The 25187-nt window shown below is 51.2% G+C and overlaps 1 protein-coding gene and 1 non-coding gene across 3 annotated transcripts; one reads left to right on the forward strand and one right to left on the reverse strand.

Annotated features, from left to right (window-relative positions):
- On the reverse strand, positions 1-10338 carry LOC111770416 (uncharacterized). The gene is made up of 2 exons (XR_011436561.1): positions 9911-10338; positions 1-6823 (listed from the first exon to the last, which is right to left on the reverse strand). It is a non-coding gene; the product is annotated as an uncharacterized protein (transcript).
- On the forward strand, positions 10057-25151 carry ENO1 (enolase 1). Of its 2 annotated transcripts, none has more exons than XM_023626513.2 (12): positions 10057-10748; positions 13041-13134; positions 15713-15808; positions 16831-16889; positions 18896-18965; positions 19435-19568; positions 20031-20253; positions 21351-21548; positions 22382-22583; positions 23069-23177; positions 23425-23483; positions 24703-25150. In XM_023626513.2, the coding sequence occupies exons 2-12, from the start codon at positions 13050-13052 to the stop codon at positions 24770-24772; spliced, it is 1305 nt and encodes a 434-aa protein (XP_023482281.1). In that variant the 5' UTR covers positions 10057-10748; positions 13041-13049; the 3' UTR covers positions 24773-25150. The 2 variants fall into 2 exon arrangements, with proteins under 2 accessions (XP_023482281.1, NP_001254532.1); NM_001267603.3 differs by lacking the exon at positions 16831-16889 and adding an exon at positions 17216-17274 and having other exon boundaries at positions 10676-10748; positions 24703-25151.
- The last annotated feature ends 36 nt before the right edge of the window (positions 25152-25187 follow it).

A 25187-nucleotide genomic window follows, 5' to 3' on the forward strand; every position in this document is an offset into this window, starting at 1 on the left:
TTAGCAAGAGAAAAGATTTTTATTCACGCGTGTAGGAGAGTTTACATAAAAATGTGATTCAAGGAGGTGATTAGAAGTTGGGGCTTATGTACCATCTTAACAGGGGAAGGGAGGAGGAGAAGGGCCCTTAGGAGAATAGATGGGAGATATGATAGTTTTGTGACAATGTCCGTTTATAAGAGTCAGTCTTCCGTGGCTGCTCTGGGTGAGGGGTGACAATTGAGTTATTTTGGGACTTTCTGCTTTTAAACAGATAAGGGAGTTCAGAAAAAAAAAGTCCTATGCTCAAACGCCTTCAGCTCAAAATAATTCTCATGCCACAATGTCATATTCTGGACCCCTTCACCATTTAATTTCGCATCATAGCTGCGTGCGCTTTTGCCCGCTTAGCCAGCCCAGGTGCCTCGAAGGCAGGAACCGCATCTGTGTCATCATGGAATCCCGGGACTGAGCGAGGGGGTGGAAGTATTTCATGGACGCTGCGGCATGCAGAACTTTCCCGAATAGCTCCAACGGAAGCAAACAAGGAGGGGGTGCTCTCTCCCCTCCCTATGTCTAAGAACACCCCAAACTGCATATGAATCTACACAGGAATGTGCACTTTTCTACTGGGTGAAAACCCCAAACTCAAAAGTGTATGTAACTCTCTCTGAAAGGTATAAACTGCAGACATGGCTGGTAGAACTGATGGGGTTTTTTTCCTTTTTGATCTTCTCCTGGCATAGTTATCGTAGATTCTAGCTCAAGGCATTGCTCCAAATTAAACTGGCAATGGGTAATGCTGCCTGCTGAGGAGGGGGACCCCTCCCTACCTCCCTCCATAAGATGCTGAGCTAGGCTCCTGACTTTGTTTTTGTGAGGAGTAAATGCCAGAATAAAGAGGCTTCTAGTGAAGGCGACGGCTGTGTTCTCCGACTGTGATGTACCCCAGTACCCTAGACGTAGCCTACACCCCCACACTCCTGCAAGCGGAGCACTGGCCGGGCGCCGTCGCGGAAGGGTCTACATGAGGAAGGACTGGGAGCCAGGGCGACCCAAGTGAGTGGCCTCTCACCTCCTGTTTGCAAGGACATCTCCTGAGAAGCTGGGAGGAACGGGAGAAAATGAATGGGTTCCTTCTGAGGGTGTCCAGAGCTCTGCAGCTCATGTTACAGAGCTCCTGAGCTTAGAGTGGAAAGCTATGATGAACTGAGGTCAGACGATATTGCCACATCTTCCAGAATTTATAGAAAAGTTAATTCATTTCCTCCAGTGATATAAATACGCAACGATAAAATTATTCAGGGCGCTCCCTGGAGCAGCGGTTCTTAATCTTTTGGGGCCACAGGTCCCTGCAGGAAAATGTACACAAACGTACCACATTTGCACACAGTTTGGGGCATTCCTTGGACCTCTGACAACTCGTTCATGGGACTCCTGCCCAGATAAGAAACCATGCTTCCCAGTAAATGGAACAAGGTCTACCGACTCTTCTGATGACTGAGAATAAATTAAACTCACAGTGTGAGAAGCACCGCCAAGACGTAAACTCCTGCCTGGGAAGCTGGGATCTGTGGATCTGGCAGGAGGGGTAAAAGCTTCTATCTAGAGTGACAAGGACACCATTAGGATGGGACCAAGTGAGGGGCCTTGGCGCTGGCCCGCGATGGCCCCCTCCTGCCAGGAGTCTGTGCATAAGCACCACATTATCGAGGCCTGGGACGGCATCCAAATGGGACAGACTTTAATTAGAAAGTAACAGAAGCATCTTTGTCTTTCCTGGATCCAAAAATCTATTTGCTGTGAATGGAGTACGAGGTGGGAGCCTGGGATGTTAATTCTCAGCCTTGGGTTTTTGGAGGTTTTTTTAATGGTTTTTATGTTGTGTGTCTTTTTTTTTCTTCATTGAGATTAACCTTGGGGGTGTTTGTTTTCTTTTTTTTTTAAATCCTGAAGTTTCACGAATGATCTTAAACATATTCTAAAAATCTCAAAAGGATCGAAAGTAAACTAGTTTTGGTTCACCTTAAATACATATACACACCACGAAATCCTTTTGACATAGAGAGAGCAACTGCAGGCCCCAGACCCCCTGAACAGCTCCCAGTGGCGGGAACCACCTTCATTTTGGAAATGTTCCCTCTATCTTCTCTTAAGTTGAGCTGCTCTCACCTCCCTGGGACCTTCTCTCTGCAGTCCTCCTATCATTTCTGAAGCCACAGACTAAAGCTATGCCCTTTGCTGCACAGTAATCCTTCAATAACTTGTTCGGTTCTCAAGTCCCCCAATGTCTGCTCTCCTCCTGGGGAGGGGGGTCCTTCATCCCCCATCCTGCCTCCCAGGAGAGGTCCTACGTGGGCTCGTCACTCAGAACTGAGCAGAACCTTCACGCTGGATGAAAATCTTCTATTAATACCACTTAAGTATTAGCTGCCACATCACCCTGGGCCGGGAACCAGGCACTCATCTGGGGCACAAAATTCAGGCCGGTGCCAAAAATCCAGTCATCAAGAGAGAGTATACTTTCAAACATCAAAATTAACACCAAAAATCCACAATGAGCAAAATATCAAAATTTTAAATAAGAAGACCTGTAATATTGCAAACCTGACACAAGAGGAAAAACGTATGCCCCCAAATACATGTTTTTTTGTATTTTTAAAAATAATTTACTTTTTTCCAGAACATTAAAGTGGTTGAAAAAATATTTAAAAATTGAAAAGTAGGTGTATTAAAACTCATTATTTTAAATTTAAACATTTTCCTTACACCAAAAAAAACCGATGATAATTTTACTTTCCTGGCTTTCATAATGGAAGCAAACTCATAGTCTCTCCAAAGTCTTCTCGAACATACTCGACATTACACTGGCCCATCGCACCCCCGATGCCTACAGCGAACAAGTCCCCAGGCAGGCACATCGCACACGTCTGGTCAGAGCATGCCCCACTGGAGGGTGGAGCTTTCAAGGAGCACCATTCCCACCAAGCCGTCTTTCTGACACTTTTGTATTTTTATTGCAACTATAAACGCCTAAGATGGAAGCAAAACGTCTCAACGAAGATGTCCCTTTTTCTTATCCCCACACAGGTGCCCTTTGGGCCAAACTCCCCAGGTGTTCCCCCACTTACGCCTGTCTGCCCCTCTCCCTTGATCATCTCGTGCTTAACTTTTTGGTCTTGATTTTGTATGTATTAATTTTATTGCGCACGACTTTCTTCGAGGAATTTCCTTCTGGAAGTAGGAGGGGTAGGAATGAAAAACTGTGTGCTTTGCCCACATCCAGCCCATCTGCAAAAACTGTCAGCTTTGCTTGGAAATATATCTGGACTCCAATCACTTCTCACGCATCCAGTGTTACCACCCTAGGGCCCTACGGCGGTCTCTTCACTGGGCTCCTGTGTTCAGCTGTGCCCCTCGAGTAGACCCTTTCTTTGGTAGCCCCAGTGAGCCCACCTCCTGGTACCCCGCAGTGGGCACCCCTTCCACAGACTCTGGGTTTGACCATGTGACCTGCTTTGGCCAATGGCACATCAGCAAGAGGCTTTGCCACCAGCTCTTGCACACCGGGTCTCCTTGTCCTCCTGGGTGGCAGCTTCTTGGGCTATGGCTGCTGTGTGAGAAGCCAGGACAGACGAGGGGTGGGCAAACTTTCTCTATAAAGGGTAGGTTAGGCTCTGTGGGCCTTACAATCCCTGTTGGAACTACTCAACTTTGTCATTGCAGCTTGAAAGCAGCCACAGACAATATGTAAATAAAGGGGTGTGGCTGTGTTCCAATACACCTTTATTTACAGAAACAGATTTGGCCCGTGGGCCATAGTTTGTCAACTCCGGGGCTAGCCTACTGAACGATGAGAGGCTGTGGGAGATATCCTGCAAAATGAGAGGCTGTCCTGTGTTGAATAGTGTCCCCTAAAACTTCATGTCCACTCAGAACCTGTGATTGTGACCTTATTTGGACATAGGGTCTTTGCACATGTAATCAAAGTAAGAGGAGGTCACACTGGATTAGGGTGGACCTTAAATCCAGTGTGACTGTCACTCATAAAAAATGAGAAATGTGGACACAGAGACACAGAGACACACAGGGAGAACACATGTGACCACTGAGTCAGATAGGAGTGACGCAGGTGTCAGGCAAGGCACACCAAGGATTGGTGGCCACCCCCAAAGCCGGAGAGAGGCAAGGACCGCAGTTTCCCTCGGAGCCTCCAGAAGGAAGCAGCTCTGCCAACGCCTGGATTTCAGACTTTCGGCCTCCAGAACTGAGAGGGAATAAGTTTCTGTTGTTTTCAGCCCCCGGATTTGTGGTAATTTGTTATGGCAGTCCCACAAAACCAAGGCAGAGGCCATCCTGGATGTGCTGGTTCCACCAGGCTCCCGCCTGAAAGCTTCACACGAGGGACTCCGAGTGAGGCCAACAGAGGAACTGTGGCTGAGCCCCAGTCCACGCACAGGATCAGGAGCAAAGAAGATGGCTGCTGTTTTAACCCACTAAGTTTTGGGGAGGGCTTGTCAGGGAGCACCAGATAACTGACACATGCTCTTCAGTCTCGCTTCAACAGCAGCCGGAGTGAGCCTTCAAAAACGGAAGGCAGAGCGCGCATTCCTCTGCTGAGAACCCCCAGGCCCTCCTCTCACTCAGGGTGAAGTGCACAGGCCTCTGCATTGCCCTCACCATCCCGACCCCCCCGGCCACGGCATCGGGTCCTGCACGCTCCCCCAGCCCCCAGCTCTGGCCCACCGGTCTCTCTCAACTCCTCAGACATACTAGCCTCCCTCTGGAACGCTCTTCCCAGCGACTCATTTCAGCAGGTCTCTGCTCAAACGTCCCCTCTGACGCTGGCCATGTGTAAAGTCACATCTATTTTAATACTGTCTGCCTTCCTCCTCCCCCCCATTAGAAGGTAAGTTCCTTGAGGTTAAGGCTCTGTTTTGTTTAGTTTTTGCCTTGCTACACCCAGTGCCTGGTGCACAGCAGGGGCTCAATAAACACTGCAGTGACCCATTTGAATCACTCTTTTCCCGTTTGTGGACTCTCTTTCTCTTTTCAGGGAGTCAGATTTGGGCCTTCATTCCAACTGGTCAAGATGGGCTCTCTTAGATTGCAAAGCATAAGACTCGCATGGGTTCCTCAGCTATGGGGGCTTCCTGGAGGGACCCCAGGAGAGCAGGGAGGCAGGAATCGGGGCAGCTGGACGTCACAGCCTCCTGAGAAGGAAACGTCACCACAGCTCGGGATCCGGAGCTCAGTGCCCAGCGGCCCCTCTGTGGAGCCACACCTACTTCCCCCACAGCACCCAGCCAAGGACACCGTGCTGCCCCGCCTCGCCGAGTCTGTTCCCTCGCTTTTCAGCCTCACGGCTTCTGCTTCCAGATCCTGAATCCAACCTTGGTGGGCCAGTCACCCACAGCTCTTTGTGACATGCTCCTACTGGGCAGAGTTCTCGGGCCAGGCCACCTCAGTGGCATCTTTGGTACCGATCCTGGGTCCAGCCAGTTGTGTTAGGTGGTAAAGGCCTGAGAAATCCTTCCACACCAGCTGTGGGTGTGGCAGAAGCCCCTCAAAAGGTGGCAGTTTATCAGCTTGGCACCTTGCCTGGCCTGTCTGGTGCAAATCCTGTCAGCCACTCAAGGGCGCAGCTGTCCTGCCCAGCTCTGACGATCTGAGCGCTTTCAGCAGCATGTCCTCACTAACCCCATCTAGAAGCCAGCCTTCAGGTTGACATCAGCCCCATAGGAGCCCCACGCAGCCAGTTATAAACCTGCCCAGTCTGCGTTTCTCTTGTAGCCACAGGAATATGCTAACAGGCTCTGACAGGCTGTGCTGAACTCCTGCTCTCCTCAGCCTTCTCCTCACCGTCAGGATGCACACCAACAACTGAAAAACAGGATCAGTCAGGGAATTCCAACGCAGGAGGTCCAGGACCTCGCTTCATGGGAACTGTAAAGTTCACGGAAAACTTTTTGTGGGAAACTTTGTACCCTTGTTTAGGAAATGCCACAAAATTCTATCACCAGTGTGGGGTTGGGGACGTTTTGTAATTGGAACTTGAATTGCAATACAATGTAACTGACACTCTGACTCTGCAAGCTGCTTTCTCTTTCCAGCCACAAGCCTGGCCTAGAGAGAATACAGTTTCAAGCAGATATGAAGGCTTCCTGATGTTTCTCAAATCCTGAAGCTGCTACAATGAAATTCCGTGTATGGTTATGGTCCCAGGGTAGATATGCAAACTAAGGGACTAAGTGTAGTGTTGTGGCCCCTCATTTGAATCCACAGACGAGGTGAACTTCATCTCGGAGGAGCAGATGCTGAGCAGTTGGGGGCGAGGGCTGGGAGTCAGGCTGCCTGGGTTGGGCCCCTGGCGCCTGCATTCACTAGCTGCAGGCTTGGGCAAGTCAGGCAGCCTCTTCGTGCTTTGAGAAGTGGAGATGATCACACTTGTCGGCAGGATGAAATGAGCTAACCTGGTAGGTAATACGGCCTCAGTAACCTATCTGTGATAGGTAGAGGGAGAATGTTCTCATTATCTGCGGTCCATGGGAAGCCTCCACGGAAACCCCACTCTCAGTGAATCACAAGGGCCTCCCCCTTCTGAAGGAAGAACTTGGCTCCTGCTTTTCCATCCGGAGCGCACGCCCGCATGACCTGCCTGCTCCTTCCTTCCCAGTGACTGGCATTTTGTAATGGGGCCGCTCCAGGGTCCTGCACTCCGGCCTCGAGCAGTGCTGGCGGCCTGGTCGACAGGCAGGAGTCCTCTGCTGGCTGCAGACCAGGATGTCTTCACCCCCGCAGCTCCAGCTGCCCTGGGCCTCCCTTCAAGTGACAACCTTAAGAACTGTGAGAAAGGGAGGGTGGGAAGAGATAGAGATGAAAAGAAAACTGCTCTGGGGACCTACTGCCCCTGCTATTTTAGAGACATCGGTGCCTCCTGGGCCTCCATTCTAGCTTTCAGCAACGATCCCCAAACTGATGATGAGAGCTGGGGCTGTTACGCTCAAGCCCGCCTCCTGGGGTTGGTACTACTGCACCCATTTCACAGATAAAGGAGCGGAGGCACAAGAGGATCCACGCAGAGCTCTTTGACACGAGAGGCTCTTCCCTCTGATTTTCTCCTGCTGGTCCAGAGCCCCACTCAGGCCCCACTTGGCCCCCTCATTCATGAGCTCCCCCAAGGGGATCTCTGCTTGCTGGGTGCCCACTCCTTGCTTCCCCAACTCTCTTGGATTTTTTTTTCTTCAATCTCCCTACTCCTTACTCCTCTCATTTGGGCACCCCTGATAAAGGTCCTCCTAGCAACGACTTTGTTTAAAAACCATACTCTGCTTCCTCCCTTCTGTCTTCTCAAACGGAGGGCTTGCCCCATCCCTACTTCCTGACTTTGCTAAGTCAGCTTTGAAGACAGTGGGGAGGGGGCTGTTGACAGTGGGAGGCCCTAAGAGGTGCCCTCAAAGCCATCATAAAGGCAGAATGCTGACTGCAATTTACAGAGAGGACATGTGGGTTTCTTTAAGAGAAGGACTTGGAAAGGATGGTAAATTGAGAAGCAATCCAATTTCTAGAAAAAAATGCAAGAGAGGACCTGAATTTGATTTTTTCTTAAACTGGGTCAGAACTCATATACGCTGCTGCTGGAAGCACACAGAGGTACAAATACTTTGGAAAACAAAGTTGAAGACATCTGTACCCATGACCCAGGAATTCCACATCTCAATGTGCGTCTTAGGTATACACCCTAGAGAAACTCTTGCACCTGTGCGCAGAAGACATTTGCAACAAAGTTCATAGCAGCACTGTTGGTATTAACAAGAAAAAAAAGAACCAGGAACCCAAATGTACACTGACAGGGAAACGTGATAATCACACAACGGAATACTATACAGCAGTTAAAATGAACCATCCACAGCTACAGGGATGGAGCTCACAAACACCAAGTTGAGCAAAAAAAAAAAAACTGTAGCAGAAGGCTACAAACAGTAAGATTCCATTTATATAAAGTTGAAAAATGTATTTAAAAACCACAAAGAAAAACAAGGGAATAACAAACACAAAATTTAGGAGAGTGGTTACCTCTGGGGCCAGACAATGCACAAGGGACCTTAATGGTATTGCCAGTGTCCCATTTCTTAAGCTGGAAGTAGGTACACAGCTGTTCGTTTATTATTCTCTATACCAGAAACACTTTATGTGGTCTTTGGCTTATGTGAAATAATGACAAACACAAAAACCTCATGGTCTGTTATGAGGAGGGCCATCCACCTAGATCCCCTGAGGGCCTTCTGGTCTCATCTGGTCTCCTACCTCCCCTGGGCCATTTATCCAACCCTAAAGATTCCCATCTGGCTAGAGACCCACCTTCCAAAAGAGGTCTGTCACTTTTTCAGCCCACCAGCAGTTTCAACCAGGGCTGCACATCCCACAGATAGAATCGGTAACCAGGCGGGTCAGAGGTGCTGCAGATTCTCCTTCCCTCCCTCCTGGTGCCCACCTGCAAATGTCCTGCAGGCGCTATCTGCAGTGTTTCATGGGGTGGTCTTCTGATAGCAGCCCTGGACACTCACTTCCCCTCCCTGCCCACCAGCAGGCGAGTGCCTTTGGTATGCCACTGCAGTGAATTGCTCAACAATCATACTGGGAGTGACAAATAATAACCAGATGCCTGTAGTAAGGTAAATGCCCCCACAGGGGAGTGCACACAAACGTGAACCCAAAGGCCTGCCAATGAAGCCTTGGCAGCAGCAGAGACAGGAACAGCCTTCAGCAGCCCGTGGATTTTGGAAAAGATTTGAGGGCATCGCTACTAATCATTAATTTTTGAGCAACAATTTGAGGTCAAAGTGCTGGCTCAGAACGCTGTGCTGGGGCCTCCAAGAATCTTGCCACAGCAGCTGTCTGAGATCATGTTCTGCATCTGATTTCCTGCTAGATTCACTGGTTCTGGCCGGAGAGCAGTTATTAGAGCCGTGTCTTTCTATCTTTATCTCTCACTCTTTCGATGTAAAATAAAACAGACTGTTTTGGAGCCCTTTCAGGACCACACCTTAGGATTGCTCTGAAAATAAGAGCTCTAAGTGTCTGATTTCTGTGCAGTTCTTAAGGTTTAGGAAACGCTGGCTGTCGATTTAGCTGCTGAGTCATGGGGCTGGGACCTTGGTTTTAAGCACTCTGAAACATCAGTGTCTTGCTGGTGAAATCACAAGCTCTGCTTGCAAAATGCATGTAATTCTTTACTGAAATATTTTACAATTTCCTTGTTGCTTTTTTGCTGAATTTAATCCTAAAGTTCCTGCTTCTTAGTCAACGGAAAACAAATACCGTGGACTCAACAGGCCATCCCCTTTACCCAAGGCCTTGGAAACCTAAGCTAGTAGGTGGGGGATAAAAATGCTAGGAGTGAAGGAAGAAAAGCAGTTTTTGCAGCTGACCAGAAGAAATAGTAATTAAGTTCAAATATTTGAATCTCTCTATGCAAGGCAATGTGGAAAATATGGAGACATATGACAGTGTTTTACCTCTCAGAGTAACAGACCAAGACGAATGCCGAGAATATAAAAACAACTAATAGAAACAGAAGTGATGGGGGACGTGCTGCAGGACTGACTTTAAACGAGTTATCAGTTCCTGATCAGGAAGGTTAGTCACTGCACCCGCCCCTTCCCGATTTTCCTTCGCCAGACTATCACGGAATAGTACCTGGTTTGAACTTTGAGCAATCTCCGGGGTCTGTGTGAAATTCCAGTCCCAAATCATTACACGTATGGTACACATGTAATCACAAGGTAGATCTGATCTACCCCAGCGGTGAAGAGAGCTATATGAAGTCTCCTTTCAAGAAGCAATATTAACAAGAGCTAGAGAATGAATTAACACTGGGGACGCACGTGGAAATGTGCCTGGCACGCAGGACGTGCTCAAAAAGTATTACCTGTAGTTAAAGAAAAGCGAACTTCCTCGCAGCCACCTGGCCCTGACACTCATGTCTGATCCACGCACAAGGACAAAAGGACGGGGTCACCTCGGCGGGCGGCCGGGACGCGGCGGGGCGCGGCGAGGGGCGCAGCGCGCAGGCGCGGGAGGGCGCACGTGGCCCCCGGCACGCGGCCCTGGGGCCTGGGACTGGGGTCGGCCCGCGCGGCCGCCAACGTCTCTAGGCCGACGGGGTCTCCGGCACCACGCTGAGGGACGACGGACGGGGGACGGGGAGGGGTGGGCAGGGCGGGCCGCGAAGGTCGTCACCAAGGTCGTGGGCCGGACGTGCAGCGCCGGAGCGACGCTGCGTGCGTGCGGGACTCGAAGTACGTGACGGAGCCCCGAGCCCTCATGCCGGCCGCGCCGCCCCGCCCCCGGGCCGCAGACCCTGCTTGGCCCGAGAGCCCCCGCGTGGGGCAGGAGCGGAGGTCGGCCGGGACCAGGGCTCGCCCGCACCCCCACACAGCCGAGGGGGAGACGGAGCCCCCCCAGCCCCGCCCCATCTCCTCGGGTCGTCGTCCCTCCGTCCCCGCCGCCTCGGCGGCCATAGGCCCGTCCCTTTCGCCGTGGCGAGGGCCTGAGTGACGGCGCGGCGGGCCAATGGCGAGGCGGCACGGAGGAGGCGGGCCCGGGCTGGGCCGTAGGCGGGGCCTCCGAGCTGGGCAGGAAGTCGGAGCAGGGGGCGAGGAGAAGAGCTCTGGGACTTGCAGCGTGTGGTCCTTTTGGTCTGACGCTCGCCCTCGTTGTCTGCAGCAGCCTCTGCTTCTTCCCGCGCGGCGACACCCGGCGGCCAGGTGAGGACTCCGGGAAGGGCTGCCGAGCACGCGCCCGGGCGGCGGCGCGTGGTCCTCCAGGGGCTCCTGCCCCTCGGGCGGCGTGCCCGTGGGTTCGGCGGGGACGTGGAAGGGGCGCGCCGGCGCGTGCGAGCCGAGTCTCCGGGCCGGTCGGGCACCCCGGCCCGAGGCGGGGTGCGACTCCTGGTTTCTCCGGAGGGGACCGTGCTGCTCAACAAGTATTTGCGGAGTTACAGGGCCGCATAACTGTGCCGGGAGGTCAGGAGTGGAAGGTGCAGGACACATAGGAGAGCAGGCGTGGAGAGGGGAAGGTTCTGAGGAGCGGTCCAGGCCTAACCCCGGTGCTCAGGAAAGCCAGGCTCTTCCCAAAATGGAGGCAGGAGCAGGGAAGGGGGAGATGCCCGGGAAGCCGCCGCTTCGGCATGGCCAGTGACTACAACTCGAGAAGATGCTGATGCTTGAGCGCAGCTGAGCTGGTGGATGGGTGCAGAGCTCTCCAGGGGACCTCGCCCGAGTCGGGCACGAGCTGCTCCCGGCGCCCCTGGCTGGCCGCCAACAGTCGGCCCCTGATCTGAAATAAAAAAGATGTAGTTTGAGGAAACTTCCTGTTCACCTCTTCCTCTGCAACGTGGTCTGGGCGGTGCGGCCCGTCGGTTGACTTGCCTCCGGGGCACAACCAGGCCCAGGCTGCCCGGTCCACTCGTGCAGCCCCTGGTCCGGGATTCAGTCCAGGCAGGTAAAAAGCTGGGAAGACTCCTGCTCAGACCAACCTTCTCCCTGAACTTTAATGACTTGGGGAATAGTTTTTCTATCAAGTTTGAAGATGAATTGCATTTGATTTTCACGTCAAGAAATAATTATCTTGTGTCAATAAAGTGAAACAAAAGATGAGATCTCAGCTGTACGCTCAGATAGTCTGAGAAAGATGCATTTTAAAGCGCATCTGAAATCGGTAAAGCACAGTGGTAGTTTGGGGCTGGGCGAAGGTTGACTGGAAAAGGCCTGAGGGGACTTTCTGGGGTGATGGAAATGTGTTAGACAGGTATATAATTTGCCAAAACTCAGTTAACTAAAATTAAAAAATATGTTTAACCAAATTTGCCTTTTTGTAAGATGGTAGATAAAAGCTAGTATACCTTTTTATTGGCTCATGAATAAAGCTCCATTGTTGCATAGAAAACAAAGCCACAGAAGCAACTTCAGTATCTAATTTTGAAACTTAAAAAAAAAAGATGCCATTTGCTGCTGTAGAACATTCCAGAGAAGATATTGGAGGGGAGCCCAGTTAGATAATGGCTTCTAAACACTAATACAAATCCCCTCATCCCCTTCAGTACTACAAGTTGTTCAATTAGTTTCTTCCTTGGAGAGCCCTTGGCAGGAGCGGTGAGAAAGTCCTCTTTGAGGACTTTCAGTTTGCACTTTGTAGCTGCAAATCCTGTTTTGTTTTTTTCTTAAAGTGTAGTTAAAGGAAGCCTCTTCCCCCAAAATAGAATCTTTTCTCTAGTTACAAATCATGACATCTCGTAATTGAGTGTTTTAATGGAGTAAAATGCCCTTTGAAAGAAATACTAATTAGATGTCATTATTCATGTGTCCGGTCTTGCTGAAGACCCAAGTACCGTGAGGTTGGAAAGGCCCAGAAATTGGCACTGGCAGAGAGCACAGTGCACAGACCCAAGGAGCTTGCTCCAGGCTCCAGACTGAATGTCTAACTGATTACCCAGTATCCACCACTGGACATCCTCCTGCGACCTCGAGCTTAACTTGATGAATTATGTCTCCATCTGCCAATTCGCTATTTCACTACAAACTAGATTTTCCTCCGGGCCGCGCCCCATTTTTCGAATCCTGGATGGGTTTGCCTGTGACCTTCATGTCCCCTGGGTCCCTTTCCATTCCCGTGCCAGCCATCATTGTTAACTGATGGCAATAACCAGTTTTCAGGCTGCCTCCTCCTCAGCCATTCTGCGTGCCATCACCATGTTAATCTTTCTGGTTGGATTTGATTTCTCCCTGGCGCACACACGTTCAGGCTTTCTTGGCTTATAGGATGAGACCTGAATGCTGGGGTTTCAGGCCTTGTAGAGCTGGGCGCGGCCTCGTCTTCTAGGAGCGGTTCCCACTGCTTGCCAGCAGACCTCCTTTCCCCCTGCACTCAGCCTTCCTACGTGCATATGTAGTCCAGTGCGGATTCTTTCTAGTCTGGGAATCCTCGGAAGTGATCCCTTGAATGAGTGAGCCCAGGCTGCATGATGGTTTATGGAAAAGGTGAACTGTGTTTCCCCACAGGACTTCACCATGTCTATTCTCAAGATCCATGCCAGGGAGATCTTCGACTCCCGTGGGAATCCCACTGTTGAGGTTGATCTCTGCACCTCAAAAGGTATGTGCCCCTTTGTTTCTATAGTTCCTTCCGCCACGCTCCTTTTTGAGAATGACGGAGCCTTAGGCGAGGAAAAGTCTGTTACCGTAAAAGCTTTCCTTTTGCTCTGCACATCCTGGTGGGTTGTGCTTCCTGGCTGGGGGAGCACTGGGGGGGTGGGGTAGGGCTTGGAGTCCTTATCTTGCTGCTGCTTGGTATTTAAAACGAGGCAGGTTGGCTCCTGGGTCAGTGAGGTAGGGAAGTAAGGCGATACCTTGTCCCTAAAAGGGCCCTTCACTGTCTGCTTCACGGCTTGCCGTGGCCTGTTACACAGATGTTGTACGATCGATCGGGTGGATCTTTCTCCCTTGAAAAGGAACGAGGTTAGCGAGTGCACGTGTCGGTACAGCACTCTTTGTTTCCAGGAGGCACTTTGACACCAGGGGGCAGGGACTGTCTTTACTTTTGGGTGTTGGGACGGTCCAGAGGCTCTTATTTTCACTTGGCTGTAAGTCCCCCAAGGAGGAGTCTGGCTATGTGAAAAAACAAGAGAATGGGGACTCTTTAAGAGCCCCCCCCCGCCCCCCTTTTGACTTTAAGAAAAATCCTGTGCCTCCAGAGCCCTGTGTTGCCTCCAGCAGTCTCTGCTTTTTTCTAAGTGGACATAATGGGTGAGGTTGGAAAAGGAGCCCCAGGCAGAATCGCCCAGTGGCACTGAGCACATGGGGAGCCCTGCCAGTCAGAGCTGAGTCACGGCTGTGAATCACGGGCCTGGCTGTGGGGCCTCTAGCCCTGCCCTTCCTGCTCTCCTCCTCCTCCTGTCCTCCTTGCCCAGGAAATGAAGGCTCCTCAAATCTAGACATCATTGGGCGAATGTCTCCTTGTGTTCTGCCTGTGGTCACTCACTGTGGCAGATGCTCTCAGAGCCACTTTCTTCTGAGCCTGTACTTTTTGCTGAATACCATGGTTCTCAGGGGATCTGAGAATTTCCTTTCATCTTATGAGATTGGTTTGCTTAGTCAGCGGGTGGAACTTTCCACTTGGAAATTACTGGACTTTAAAATGAAGAAAGACCCGAGGCACTAGAAGATTGTTGGAAAGGGGGCATTTTCTTTGAAACACTTTAAAATGACTAAAATTAGTATTTTTTGAAATTTAAATGCATAGAACTTTCTCTTTTGTGTATCTTAATCCTTTTCAAAAAACAAGAAATCGTGGATTTGCTAAGAGCCTGTCATAATTTCTTGTTTGCTTTCTTACAATCTGTGTTTTAGAGCAGTTTTAGGTTCACACCAAAACTGAACGGAAGGTACAGAGAGTTCCCATATAACGCCGTCCCCACACGGGCACATACACATGCACAGGTCCCCCGTCAACACCCCCACCAGAGTGGCACATGTGTTACAGGGGAACCTGCACTGACATCATCAGCACCCTGAGCCAGAGTTTACATTACGGTCACTCTTGCTTTCATCTCTTCTTGGCCTGGACTGGTGCCCGATGGATATATAGGAAGCCGGGGCCTGTGCCAAGAAGAATGTGTGTCCTGCTGCTCACACACAGGCATGGCCTGACAGAGGCACACTGACAGGTCATTCCATTAAAAAACGTGGTTGATTTTGCTCTTTGCTCATTTGCCTTCGCATCCCCACACACCCACCTGTTCTTCACACACCTCACACAGGGGGTTCCTTACAAGCCCACGTAGATTCAGGGCTGACTACACTTCTGCTCCCCTGAACCTGTCCACCCCCCATAACCAGACCTCTGCAGGACCTTACTTGGCACCGTCCTCCTCTAATGCCTGCCGCGTTATGCTCCACGGTATAGGTTTAGCCGGAAGCCGGATGGCTGGCTTCTGTATCGGCCAAACTGTGTGGTTCAATGCTTCATCGTTCTCTAGCCTTATTAAACTCTGCACCTTTGTTGTCTTCCTTTCCCCTGAATCTATCCTGTTTTCTGGTTTCCTGTTAAGCAGGGAAGCCCCAAAATAGCATTTGTCACTGCCTAAATTGAAACGAATGAACTGGAGAGATTCCTCTTGAGCCAACGCTCTCAAGACTTGAAAGCGAGCAACCCCATCTCAGAGTGGTCTGGGGGTGACTGTCTTAAAATATCTTAATATTTTTGATTACATGTTGAAATGGTAATGTTTTAGATATATTGAGTTAAATAAGATATAGTAAATTACTTTCCACTGTTGTTGCTTTTTGACGTCACTGTAGCTGTTAGCAAATCTTAAACCCCGTAAGTGGCTCGCGTTGTATTTCTGTTGGGCAGCGCTGCTGGGGGGCGGTCCACAGACCTCCCGTTTCAGAATCTGCATTTTAACAGCATCCCTGGGTGATATGTGTGCACGTGGAAGTTTGAGAAGCTTTGCTCTAAACTAGAGGAATTGCTCAGCTTTGCTGTTGAGTCTGCATGGCAGAATCATGGAAGTGTGAAAGGTGGAGAACGAGCCCCTGAATCTCCCAGTTGGTAGGAGGAAGTAGCAGAGTTTCCTAATGACAGAGCCCTCTGAGCAGGGAGGGACCTTCGGCGAGTGCTGTGACTGTGTTTCTTAACCGTTGCTGTTTTTTCCCTCTCCCTCAACATCCAGGTCTCTTCAGAGCTGCTGTGCCCAGTGGCGCCTCAACTGGTATCTATGAGGCGCTGGAGCTCCGGGACAATGATAAGACGCGCTACATGGGGAAAGGTGAGGGTCAGAGCCGCATCCTGCCTCGGGAGCGGGCCGGCACGCATCCCCCATGCCTCCAGCCCTGCTCCTGGCCTGTCACGGCCTCCCTCCCACTCTCCCTCTGCTTGGCCCACAGTGTCGATGGTGAGCGTGTACACTGCACGTGGGGGAGCCGGCTTGTTGATTCCGGCGTTCCTAAACCTCTAAACTCAGGGCCAAGAATTTTAATGCTGAGCTCTATTGCAGTTTGTCTCCAAACTGTGAAAAACTCCTGGTTAGGCCAGGGAACCTAAGGGTGGGAAGAAGACGTGTTAACTAACACTAAAAAGCCTCACCATTCTCCTGGGATGGCTCTGTGGCCTTCCAGACTCTCAGCCCTCCTCAAGGGTCTGGTCTCAGAAGGTCTGGCCAGCGGCTCCCATGAAGAGAGACGAGCTGATCAGTTGTCATAGTTGGACCTTCTGTTGGTTGAGTCACAGGAGGCCCCTCCGAGGCAGAGCCAGCCTCTGGTGGGCTGTCTGCATTAACTTGTCAGCGTTTCTGCCACTTTCTGTAGATAGTACCTGTGTGGCCAAATTCCAGAACAGCAGAAGGACTAGATGTGCATTGTCAGCAGGAGCACGGCCACCTCCAGGGGTGGAAATTAATTCCTGGGGGAGACAGAAAAATCTTACAGTGTGACCATGGATTGTGGCCTCCCAGGGGCCACAGGAAGCCCTCCGGGGAGGACGATTAGGAAAGAGATCTTAAAAGGCTGCGGGAAGGGGCAGTAGCGGAGTGAGTTTGGGAGACTCTGGGCCGATGAGGCGGTGTTCTCAGCCACACTTGAACCGCAGAGAGCTCCCCGCCATCACCGTTCACCAGGCAGACGCTTGCCTGAAGCAGGACAGCGCTGTGCCTGGATTGTAGTGAGGGTGAACTCCTGGCCCCTCAGTCTTCTCCCCACCTTCCTGTTTCCTCTTTCTCTCACTCAGTGTCCTTCAAGCCTGTCCTCTTCTGAGTCTGTCTTTTTTCATTCTCTGTCAATCTCTGCTGGTCAGGTGTCTCCAGACCCATTAAGTATATTAATGAGTTCCTGGCTCCAGCCTTGTGCACCCAGGTAATAACGTTGGACATCCTCTAGTTTCCACAGCTGGTGTTTCCAGTGCATGGTCTTGAAACTAACCTCCATGAATGTCCATTCAGACATTCCGGGGTGGTTGCTCTGTGTGTGGCTCTAACCCTTGGGGTCCTAGGTAAGAGCGCTCAGACTGGGCCAGAAAGTCCTCTGATTCTGGGGAGGAGACGGGGGTTTGAAGGAGGTCCCGTCGAAGGTCTTTTGGTGGGCTCTGAATATCTGGGCTAACATCAGTAATTCCCGCCAGCAATGCTGCTCAGGCCTGGTTCTCATTAATGTCAGTAATTTGATTTGATTGTTCCTTCTAGGTGTCTCAAAGGCTGTTGAGCACATCAATAAAACTATTGCGCCTGCCCTGATTAGCAAGGTAGGACCTGCCTCCCGAGAACTAATGTCTGTCGGTGCCATCAGGGCATCTCCCAGGCCAGTGGGCTTTCCACCTTATCGAAGAGCTTATTCTGAGAGCTAAGGAAGCTGTTGGATTCCCTGTTGTGCATGAGAATATTACCCCTTTTCTAACTTGCCCTCTGCTTGCGAGCCACGCCTAACAGCGCATGGAATTGGAGCAGAGGGCCGGGAGACTTCTGGGGCCTTGATTTTTCCCTCCAACTATCTTGACCTTTGAGAAATGAAGGTCCAGATTTTAAGAGTGGCTCTCAGGGCTGTTTTATGTGGTATCCATGGTGGCTGACTTAGTTTTTTATGAACTGTGGAATATACTCCATTTCTACTGACATCTTCTTTTAACAGTGGAACTCTTGTTAAATAATCCTCCCCCGGCCCCTCCCCCATAACGCCGGGCGCTCACTCAGGTGGGAACGATTTGGAAGCCCCTGGCTAGTGCCACAGCCGCCTCAGTGTTCTCCCTGGGCGTCGTCCCTCTCCTAGAGTTCGTCCTGTGGGCCGGTGGCACAGGGCGCCTCTGTTGTTTCTCTCCCCGGCTGGCTTGTTTTGGCCTGGCTTCCCTGGCGCTCTTTAATTGGGCCCCAGGCGGTTTCTCATTGCTGCCCTGCCGACACACACCCTCGGGCGCAGTCCCCTGGGCGCCCGCACAGCCCTGTCCTTTGTGCCGCGGTGCCCTAACCAGCATGACTGACACCGGGAGCAGGGCTTTCCTGGGCCTTTTTTCCCCTGGGGCAAACCATACTTAGGTCTAACTCTTAATGAGGGTTGGTCTCTGAAGCCGTCTGCTTGGGTGACTGCTTATTTTCCAAAGATGCTTTGTCAAAAAAACAAAACATGCCAAATTGTTAACCCGGCCTGAAGGAGTTATAGATGGTTTTCTTTTCGTGTTTTGGTTTTTGTATGAAGGACATTATATATAAAATAATACATTGTTATGGTTCACTTAGGAAGTTTTTAAAGTAATGCTTTTGCTAAAAAATTACTCTGACCCAGTTTTCAAGACTCCAGTTTTATTATTTTATAATCTCACCGAAAATGCTCATTTTGATCATTCATCAAACATTTTGCTAAATGGCTTTGGACTGCCTGCAGAAATCACCCCTCCCGTCAGCCGGTGGCGTTTGCCATCTCCGAAGACGCCGAGAGGGACGGCAGCGGCGGCTGCCTTTGAAGCCACCGCTCTTTTGAGTGAACAATAAGTTGTTACTCATTGCCCGGAAAGTCACACTGCCCTGTAGTAATGCCCTATTTAGCATGCAGCAGACAAGTCTGTCTTATGGATGACATAACTTTGGTCTCCCTGGGTAGACTAATCTATGTGACACAAAGACCGTATCTTACATTTTTCGTTGTTGGCGCCCCAGTGCTTGGAGAAATGCCTGGTGCTGCTAAAGCAAGTAAAGGGCAGTTTTTCACCTCCCTGTTTTCTCTTGGTTTCACCCCTTTCTCTCCCCCAAACAAATGTGTCACACAACTCATTTAGACTTTGCACAGTTCCAAAGTTTGGTAGCTTCTGTGACAGGAATGCAAAGGTCACACACACAGAGTGACACCAAGCAGCTTGTCCTCCCTTCTCCCTGTAGAAGCTGAGCGTCGTGGAGCAGGAGAAGATTGACAAACTGATGATAGAGATGGATGGAACGGAAAATAAATGTGAGTGGCCTGAGATGGAGGCTGTGCGGGGAGGATTGCGGCACCTCCTGGGGACCTTATAGGTCCTTGGGGAGAGGCCATGTGGTCCCCAACAGTGAGCTACATGACTGTCTGTGGTCTCCTGTAGTTTCCTCGCCTCGCCTTAGTAACTCATGGCTTTAAATATCAAGAGTCTGAGCAGGTGGCAGCAGCATGTCGGCAGAGTTACTCACCAGGGGCTCGCGTGTCCTTTATAATAAATCAAGCAATTTATGGAATTTTCCAGAGTTCCATAGACCAAAGGAGCTTTCTCTTAGGGGAAAAAGCACGAGTCCACATGAATGCTGTTTGCATCTCTAGCTTGAACAAGGAAAGTAAATGTGATGAAGAGGGGACACGGCTGAGAATGCCGTGGCGGTACTCGCAGCAGAAAAGCCAGCAGGGAGAAGGTTGGGGAGAAATACCTCAGTTTAGCTCTGTTCTGTTCTAGCTAAGTTTGGTGCAAACGCCATTCTGGGAGTGTCCCTGGCTGTCTGCAAGGCTGGAGCTGTTGAGAAGGGGGTGCCGCTGTACCGCCACATTGCTGACTTGGCTGGCAATTCTGAAGTGATCCTGCCAGTTCCGGTGAGTAGCTTCTGTGGACTTCCCAAGTGAGGAGCAGGGAGCATTAGCTTTCTCCTGGGACCCTGATGCCTCCCATGACTTGATCTTGTCCATGTGTGACTCTTGGAGCACAGTGCATACAAGCAGGCTCTGGAGGCCTCAGCTGCAAACAACTCCTCTGCCACTTGCCAAGAGTGACCTCTGGCAGGTGGCTCCACTTCCCTGCACCTCAAGTCCTTGACTTTTGACTAGGGGATGAAAATTGCTCTTAGCCTGTTGGGTCGTGTCCATTTGCTGAGATAGGAGCCAGTGCTTAGAGCAGTACGCGCCTCTGTTGATAATTACTGCAGGCTCAAGAGAGACCTGGTGAGCACTTCATAGCCACACGTGGCCCCGTCTGTGAGCTGTGCACTCAGACGTGAGGGGCTTGCTATTCTGTGTGGTTCCCTGGGCCAGGTGCTAGACTTCTCTGTCTCTCCCCAGGCTTTCAATGTCATCAACGGTGGTTCTCATGCTGGCAACAAGCTGGCCATGCAGGAGTTCATGATCCTCCCTGTTGGTGCAGCCAACTTCAGTGAAGCCATGCGCATTGGTGCAGAGGTTTACCACAACCTGAAGAACGTCATCAAGGAGAAATACGGGAAAGATGCCACCAATGTGGGGGATGAAGGCGGGTTTGCTCCTAACATCCTGGAGAATAAAGAAGGTAGAGGCTCCAGAGGAATCCCCAGGTTCTTCTGCCCTGCCACCTGGGGAACGTTGGTCTTTCCGTCTTTTGTTCATCAAGTATCAAAATGCAAAACAATGCCAGCAGACTCTTGGGGAGGGAAGTGGGAGCTAGCGCTTCATTTTTTTAAAAAATAAGAAATTTTCTTGTTTATTTGATTTCTGAATGGCCAGCTGATTTGTTTAAATTGGGCTGGATGGGGTATAGAGAGGCACTTTGTGCCTTTTGCCATCCGTGCTTCACGTTGCGCTGGCAAAGGTTTGGAATCTGCTCCGTGTTTGAGGAGATGCCGTCTGTTCAGGGCTGTGATCAATAACTGTTTTAGTTCATTCAGCCACAGAATCCTCGGGCACAGAATTAAGCGTGAGAATTGCATAGAGGATACTGAAAGTTTTAAGAGAAGAATTCAGGGCCGAATTTTTTGTTTCAGAAGGAAAAAGTAGGCCTCAAGCATGTTCTGTCGCCTTCGAGGGCAGCTAGTGAAAGAAAGTATGCATCCTGCTCTTGGGGTCACCCACATGAATACGGCCCTTTCATGTGGTTTGCCCCAACAGCTCAAAGATCTTTGGGATGGAGCAGGAGCCACGAGTCTTCATCAGTTTCCCTGCGGGCGGCGCTGCCAAGCAAAGCGGACCTGAGCCTGGGCTCCAGACAGCAGCGCCTGGGGGCAGGGCCTCGCTGTCCAGGGTTCCCCTTCCACCGGGTGCTCCCTTTGGATCCCAGCCTCGGCTCTATTTAAAGCCTGTTCGTCGGGACAGCTGATCTCAGCTGGTCTCTGTAGCTGTATCTTGGCCAGCACAGCTGTCCCTGGGTGCTAAATTTGGGAGCATTCGTCAGTGAGAAAGCCTCTTTTCCTAGAATCAAGACTGAATCTCCCACTTCGTGATGTGCCAGGGTCCCTAACTAATAGTTTCTTTTCCCAAAGCAGAAACAGTAAGTGGAATTGTTGAAACTGACAGTTGGGGGCCAGACCACCTCTGGGTCTTTCTGTTAAGGTTCCCATTGGGCAGCTGTTAAAGGAAAATTTTATCTCCACCTACCTGATTTTCAAACTTGTCGCCGCCATGTCTTTCCAGCCCTGGAGCTGCTGAAGAATGCCATTGGGAAAGCTGGCTACACCGATAAGGTTGTCATTGGCATGGACGTGGCTGCCTCTGAGTTCTTCAGGTCAGGGAAGTATGACCTGGACTTCAAGTCACCCGATGACCCCAACCGATACATCACACCCGATGAGCTGGCCAACCTCTACAAGTCCTTCATCAAGGACTACCCGGGTGAGTGCTCCTGGGGCGTGGCGCCCTCTCCAGCCACTGACATGCAGCCGGCTGCTGGAGCACTGAGCCAGGTGGTGGCCGCAGGTGTGAGAGTGGGTGGGGAGGTGTCTGTCACACGCCTCCGCATGGGGGCTTTTCCACTTCAGATGCACACACGCTCTGTGGGGAGGGCTTCACAGAGGCGCTTGGTGCAGCAGAGTCTCAAGAGCTGCTTCTGCAGTGTCAGCCAGTAGAGACATCAGCTTACAGAGTGTGATCACCTTCTGTCACTGTCGCAACAGGCTCTGAGCAAATGCGGGCTTGGCTCCGTTATACAGGTGAGGACAGCCAGCCTGTTAGGCTCACCGTGAGCTGGGCGCTCCTCTCAGCTCTGTGATGCACTTCATGCACACAGGGTGGGGCCTCTTAATACCATCTCACAGGCACGGAGCCGGTCAGTAACTCGCCCAAGGGCACTCAGCAGATGATGGAGCGAGAATTCAGACCAGGAAGTGTGAGTCCAGGTCAGACCGCTTGTGTAACCGCTGAGCTGAGTAACTTGCTCAAGGTGGTGCCAAGACAAAACCCAGGTCCTCAGGCTTCTGAGTGCACGGCTCCTTTCTTACTCTCGATGGCGCACAACTCTCACCACCCTCGGCAGGCGAGGATCCCATTTAATATCTGTAGGTTCCAGGATTGTGGGTGACTTGTGCCCTGTCACAGGAGTAGGTTGGTAGTGCACTGTTTCCAGGATACGAGTGGGGGGCTGTTCCGGTCCTGTAGGTGAGAGATGTGAGGCTGCCATTCAGCAGACCAGGAGGGTCACTGATGGGACATGACACTCCTTCCCCCAGTGGTGTCTATCGAGGACCCCTTCGACCAGGATGACTGGGAAGCGTGGCAGAAGTTCACCGCCAGCGCAGGAATCCAGGTGGTGGGAGATGATCTCACTGTGACCAACCCAAAGCGGATTGCCAAGGCCGTGGGCGAGAAGTCGTGCAACTGCCTCCTGCTCAAAGTGAACCAGATCGGCTCTGTGACCGAGTCCCTCCAGGCGTAAGTGCCCTCAGGAGCACTCTCACGGGCCAGGGTTAAATCCGGAGAGAGCTCCTTTCTTCTGGTGCTGGGGAGCCCTCGTGACAGGACCTCAGCGTACCCCAGGCTGTAACAGAGTGTCACATTTGAGCTCCAGGTGGCTTCTAAAGTAAACAATGGCACCAAGGGGCTGGGGCATGGGGCAGTTGTGGCCTAATTCTGACCACTTCATGAACGGAGAACCTCAGTCAGAGTTACCATCTGAGGGGACACACTCTCCCCTCAAGTTTCTCAGACACCACTGGAGGGCTGAGAAGGTCCTCGGGGCTGTGTGGTTCAGAGCAGGGGGAGGATTGTCCTTTTCCTGGGAACTGAGAGCTTGCTGGCTGCCCCACCCTGCCTTGTCTCCTACCAGGGACAGTGAGTCATGGCCTCAGGGGAGCTAGAAGGGGCTATTTTGCCCAGGAAATGGCATCACGCCATCTGGGTTGTGTCCTGGCTTCCAGGTGCAAGCTGGCCCAGTCCAATGGGTGGGGCGTGATGGTGTCTCACCGCTCTGGGGAGACTGAAGATACCTTCATCGCCGACCTGGTGGTGGGGCTCTGCACTGGACAGGTAAGGAGCTCCATGGAGTGAAAGACCCTCCCTGCTTCTCTCTGACCTCAGCTTCCTGGGACACAGGACCAGTGGCGGGAGGGGTAGAATGGGGTCCTGGAAGCCCCTTTTATCCCTTCCTTCCTAAGGTCAGAGATCCTCCTAAAGAAATTGTTGTGTCTCTGCCTGGCACCCTCACCTTCCTTGAAATGCCTTTGAGATGTGGTGTCCACTACAAGCCAACATGACCTTTGTTTCTTCCTTGCAGATCAAGACTGGTGCACCTTGCCGATCCGAGCGCTTGGCCAAGTACAACCAGATCCTCAGGTGAAGAGGGGGCCTGCCTTCCACTAGGAGCTCCTGACTCTGTGGGACAGGGACAGAGGGGGCCGTGACCCCCGGCCTGAGCAGTGTTAGGGTTGGGGTGAATTGGGCCTAGAACCAGAGGTGCCTTGCGACATTGCTCCAGAGCAAGAGCCTGTTTGGTGAAGTGCTGCTGACATCTTCTGGTCGAAGAGGGAACAGGCTTCCCTTTGGACAATTGAATCATGCAGTTTTTAGAGGTAGAAGAGAGGCTTAGTGCCCATCTAATTTAGCGCCTTGTTTGTCAACAAAGAAACCACAACTCAGGGAGATGAAGAAAATTGCTGAAGGGCAAACAGCAGGGTTTCCACTGTGTAGTGCCTTCGGACGTTCTGGTCCCCTCTTTGTTTTGGGGTGTCCTTGGGAAGCTCCCAACCACAGAGAGACTGGCCCTTTTGTTGTTGCTTTTTCCCCATCTTACAGGGAAAAGGAACATCCATTTGCTAAGTTCTTCCACATGACCTCTTTAGAACTTTATCCTGGAAAATTTCAAGCATAACAAAACAGTGGAAAGCAGGCCTTTTCCCATCACCCAGATACACCAGCTGTCGATTCTTCTCTGCGTTTGTCTCTCTACACCCTACTTGTTCATTTTGGCTGGAGAATTTTAAAGCAAATTTGAGGCATCTTATGACTTCACCTGTAAATTCTTTAGTTGTAAATCACTTTCAGATAAAGATTTACTTTTTAGCATCACCCTTCCACCATGACGGTGCCCAAGATTAGTAGTAATTCCGTAACATCAGTACCCAGTCTATTCACTTTACCCTGGTTGTCTCAAAAATGCATCGCTTTCTTGACACAGGATCCAGAGTTCACACTAATGAGTTGCCCCTCCTTTTCCCATGCCACTTGTTGAAGAAACTGGATTGTCCTTTCATTATATTCCAAGAAATAAAATAGCAATCGTGACATTTCTACTTTGTCCTTCAGAAACATAGGGGGCGGGGAGAAGGGACAGGAGGTGGACGCCTCGCCAGGCGAATTGAGTGGGTGTGAGCTGAATGCTCTTCTGTTCCCAGCATCTCAGAGAAGCTCAGGCTTGGAGGGTTGGAGAATAAGTTGGACAAACTGCCGGGTTCTTGGCTTCCTGGGAGGGGGCGTCTTTGACCACATCTCTGGGTGGAAGAGCTCAGCTACACTGACATTTGACCTCTCTCTCTCCCCTCTTCTGCTTCCCCAGAATTGAAGAGGAGCTGGGCAGCAAGGCTAAGTTTGCCGGCAGGAACTTCAGAAACCCCCTGGCCAAGTAAGCTCTGGGCGTGCAAGCCTGGGTTCTGCAGTCACTGGTCAGCTCATTAGACCTCTGCTCCCAGCGTCCACACCGGCGGCTCAAGGCCCCAGCCAGTCCTTGCAGGGCGTCTGGTAGTTGTTAACTGGCCTCTCCCACCTGTACTGTTCTCACTGCTTCCTTAGAACCGCTACAGCCGCCAAGCTTGACCATCTGGAACCCCGCTGGAAACCCTGGCTCTGTAATCATGTGATTGGCCCAAATCATTGTTTTTCTCACCTCGCTTCCCACCAAGTGTCTGGAGCCGTGTGTTGTATCTACATTGTCATCTCTGAGGTGTCCACAGCCAAGGTCCCCAGAGGTTTTGTGTGCAAAAATAAAAAGGCTTCAGTGACCAGCAGGAGTACTGTGTGTGTGTGTGTGTGTGTGTGTGTGTG

This window comes from Equus caballus, chromosome 2, assembly GCF_041296265.1.
Source record: "Equus caballus isolate H_3958 breed thoroughbred chromosome 2, TB-T2T, whole genome shotgun sequence".
NCBI classification, from domain to species: Eukaryota; Metazoa; Chordata; class Mammalia; order Perissodactyla; family Equidae; genus Equus; species Equus caballus.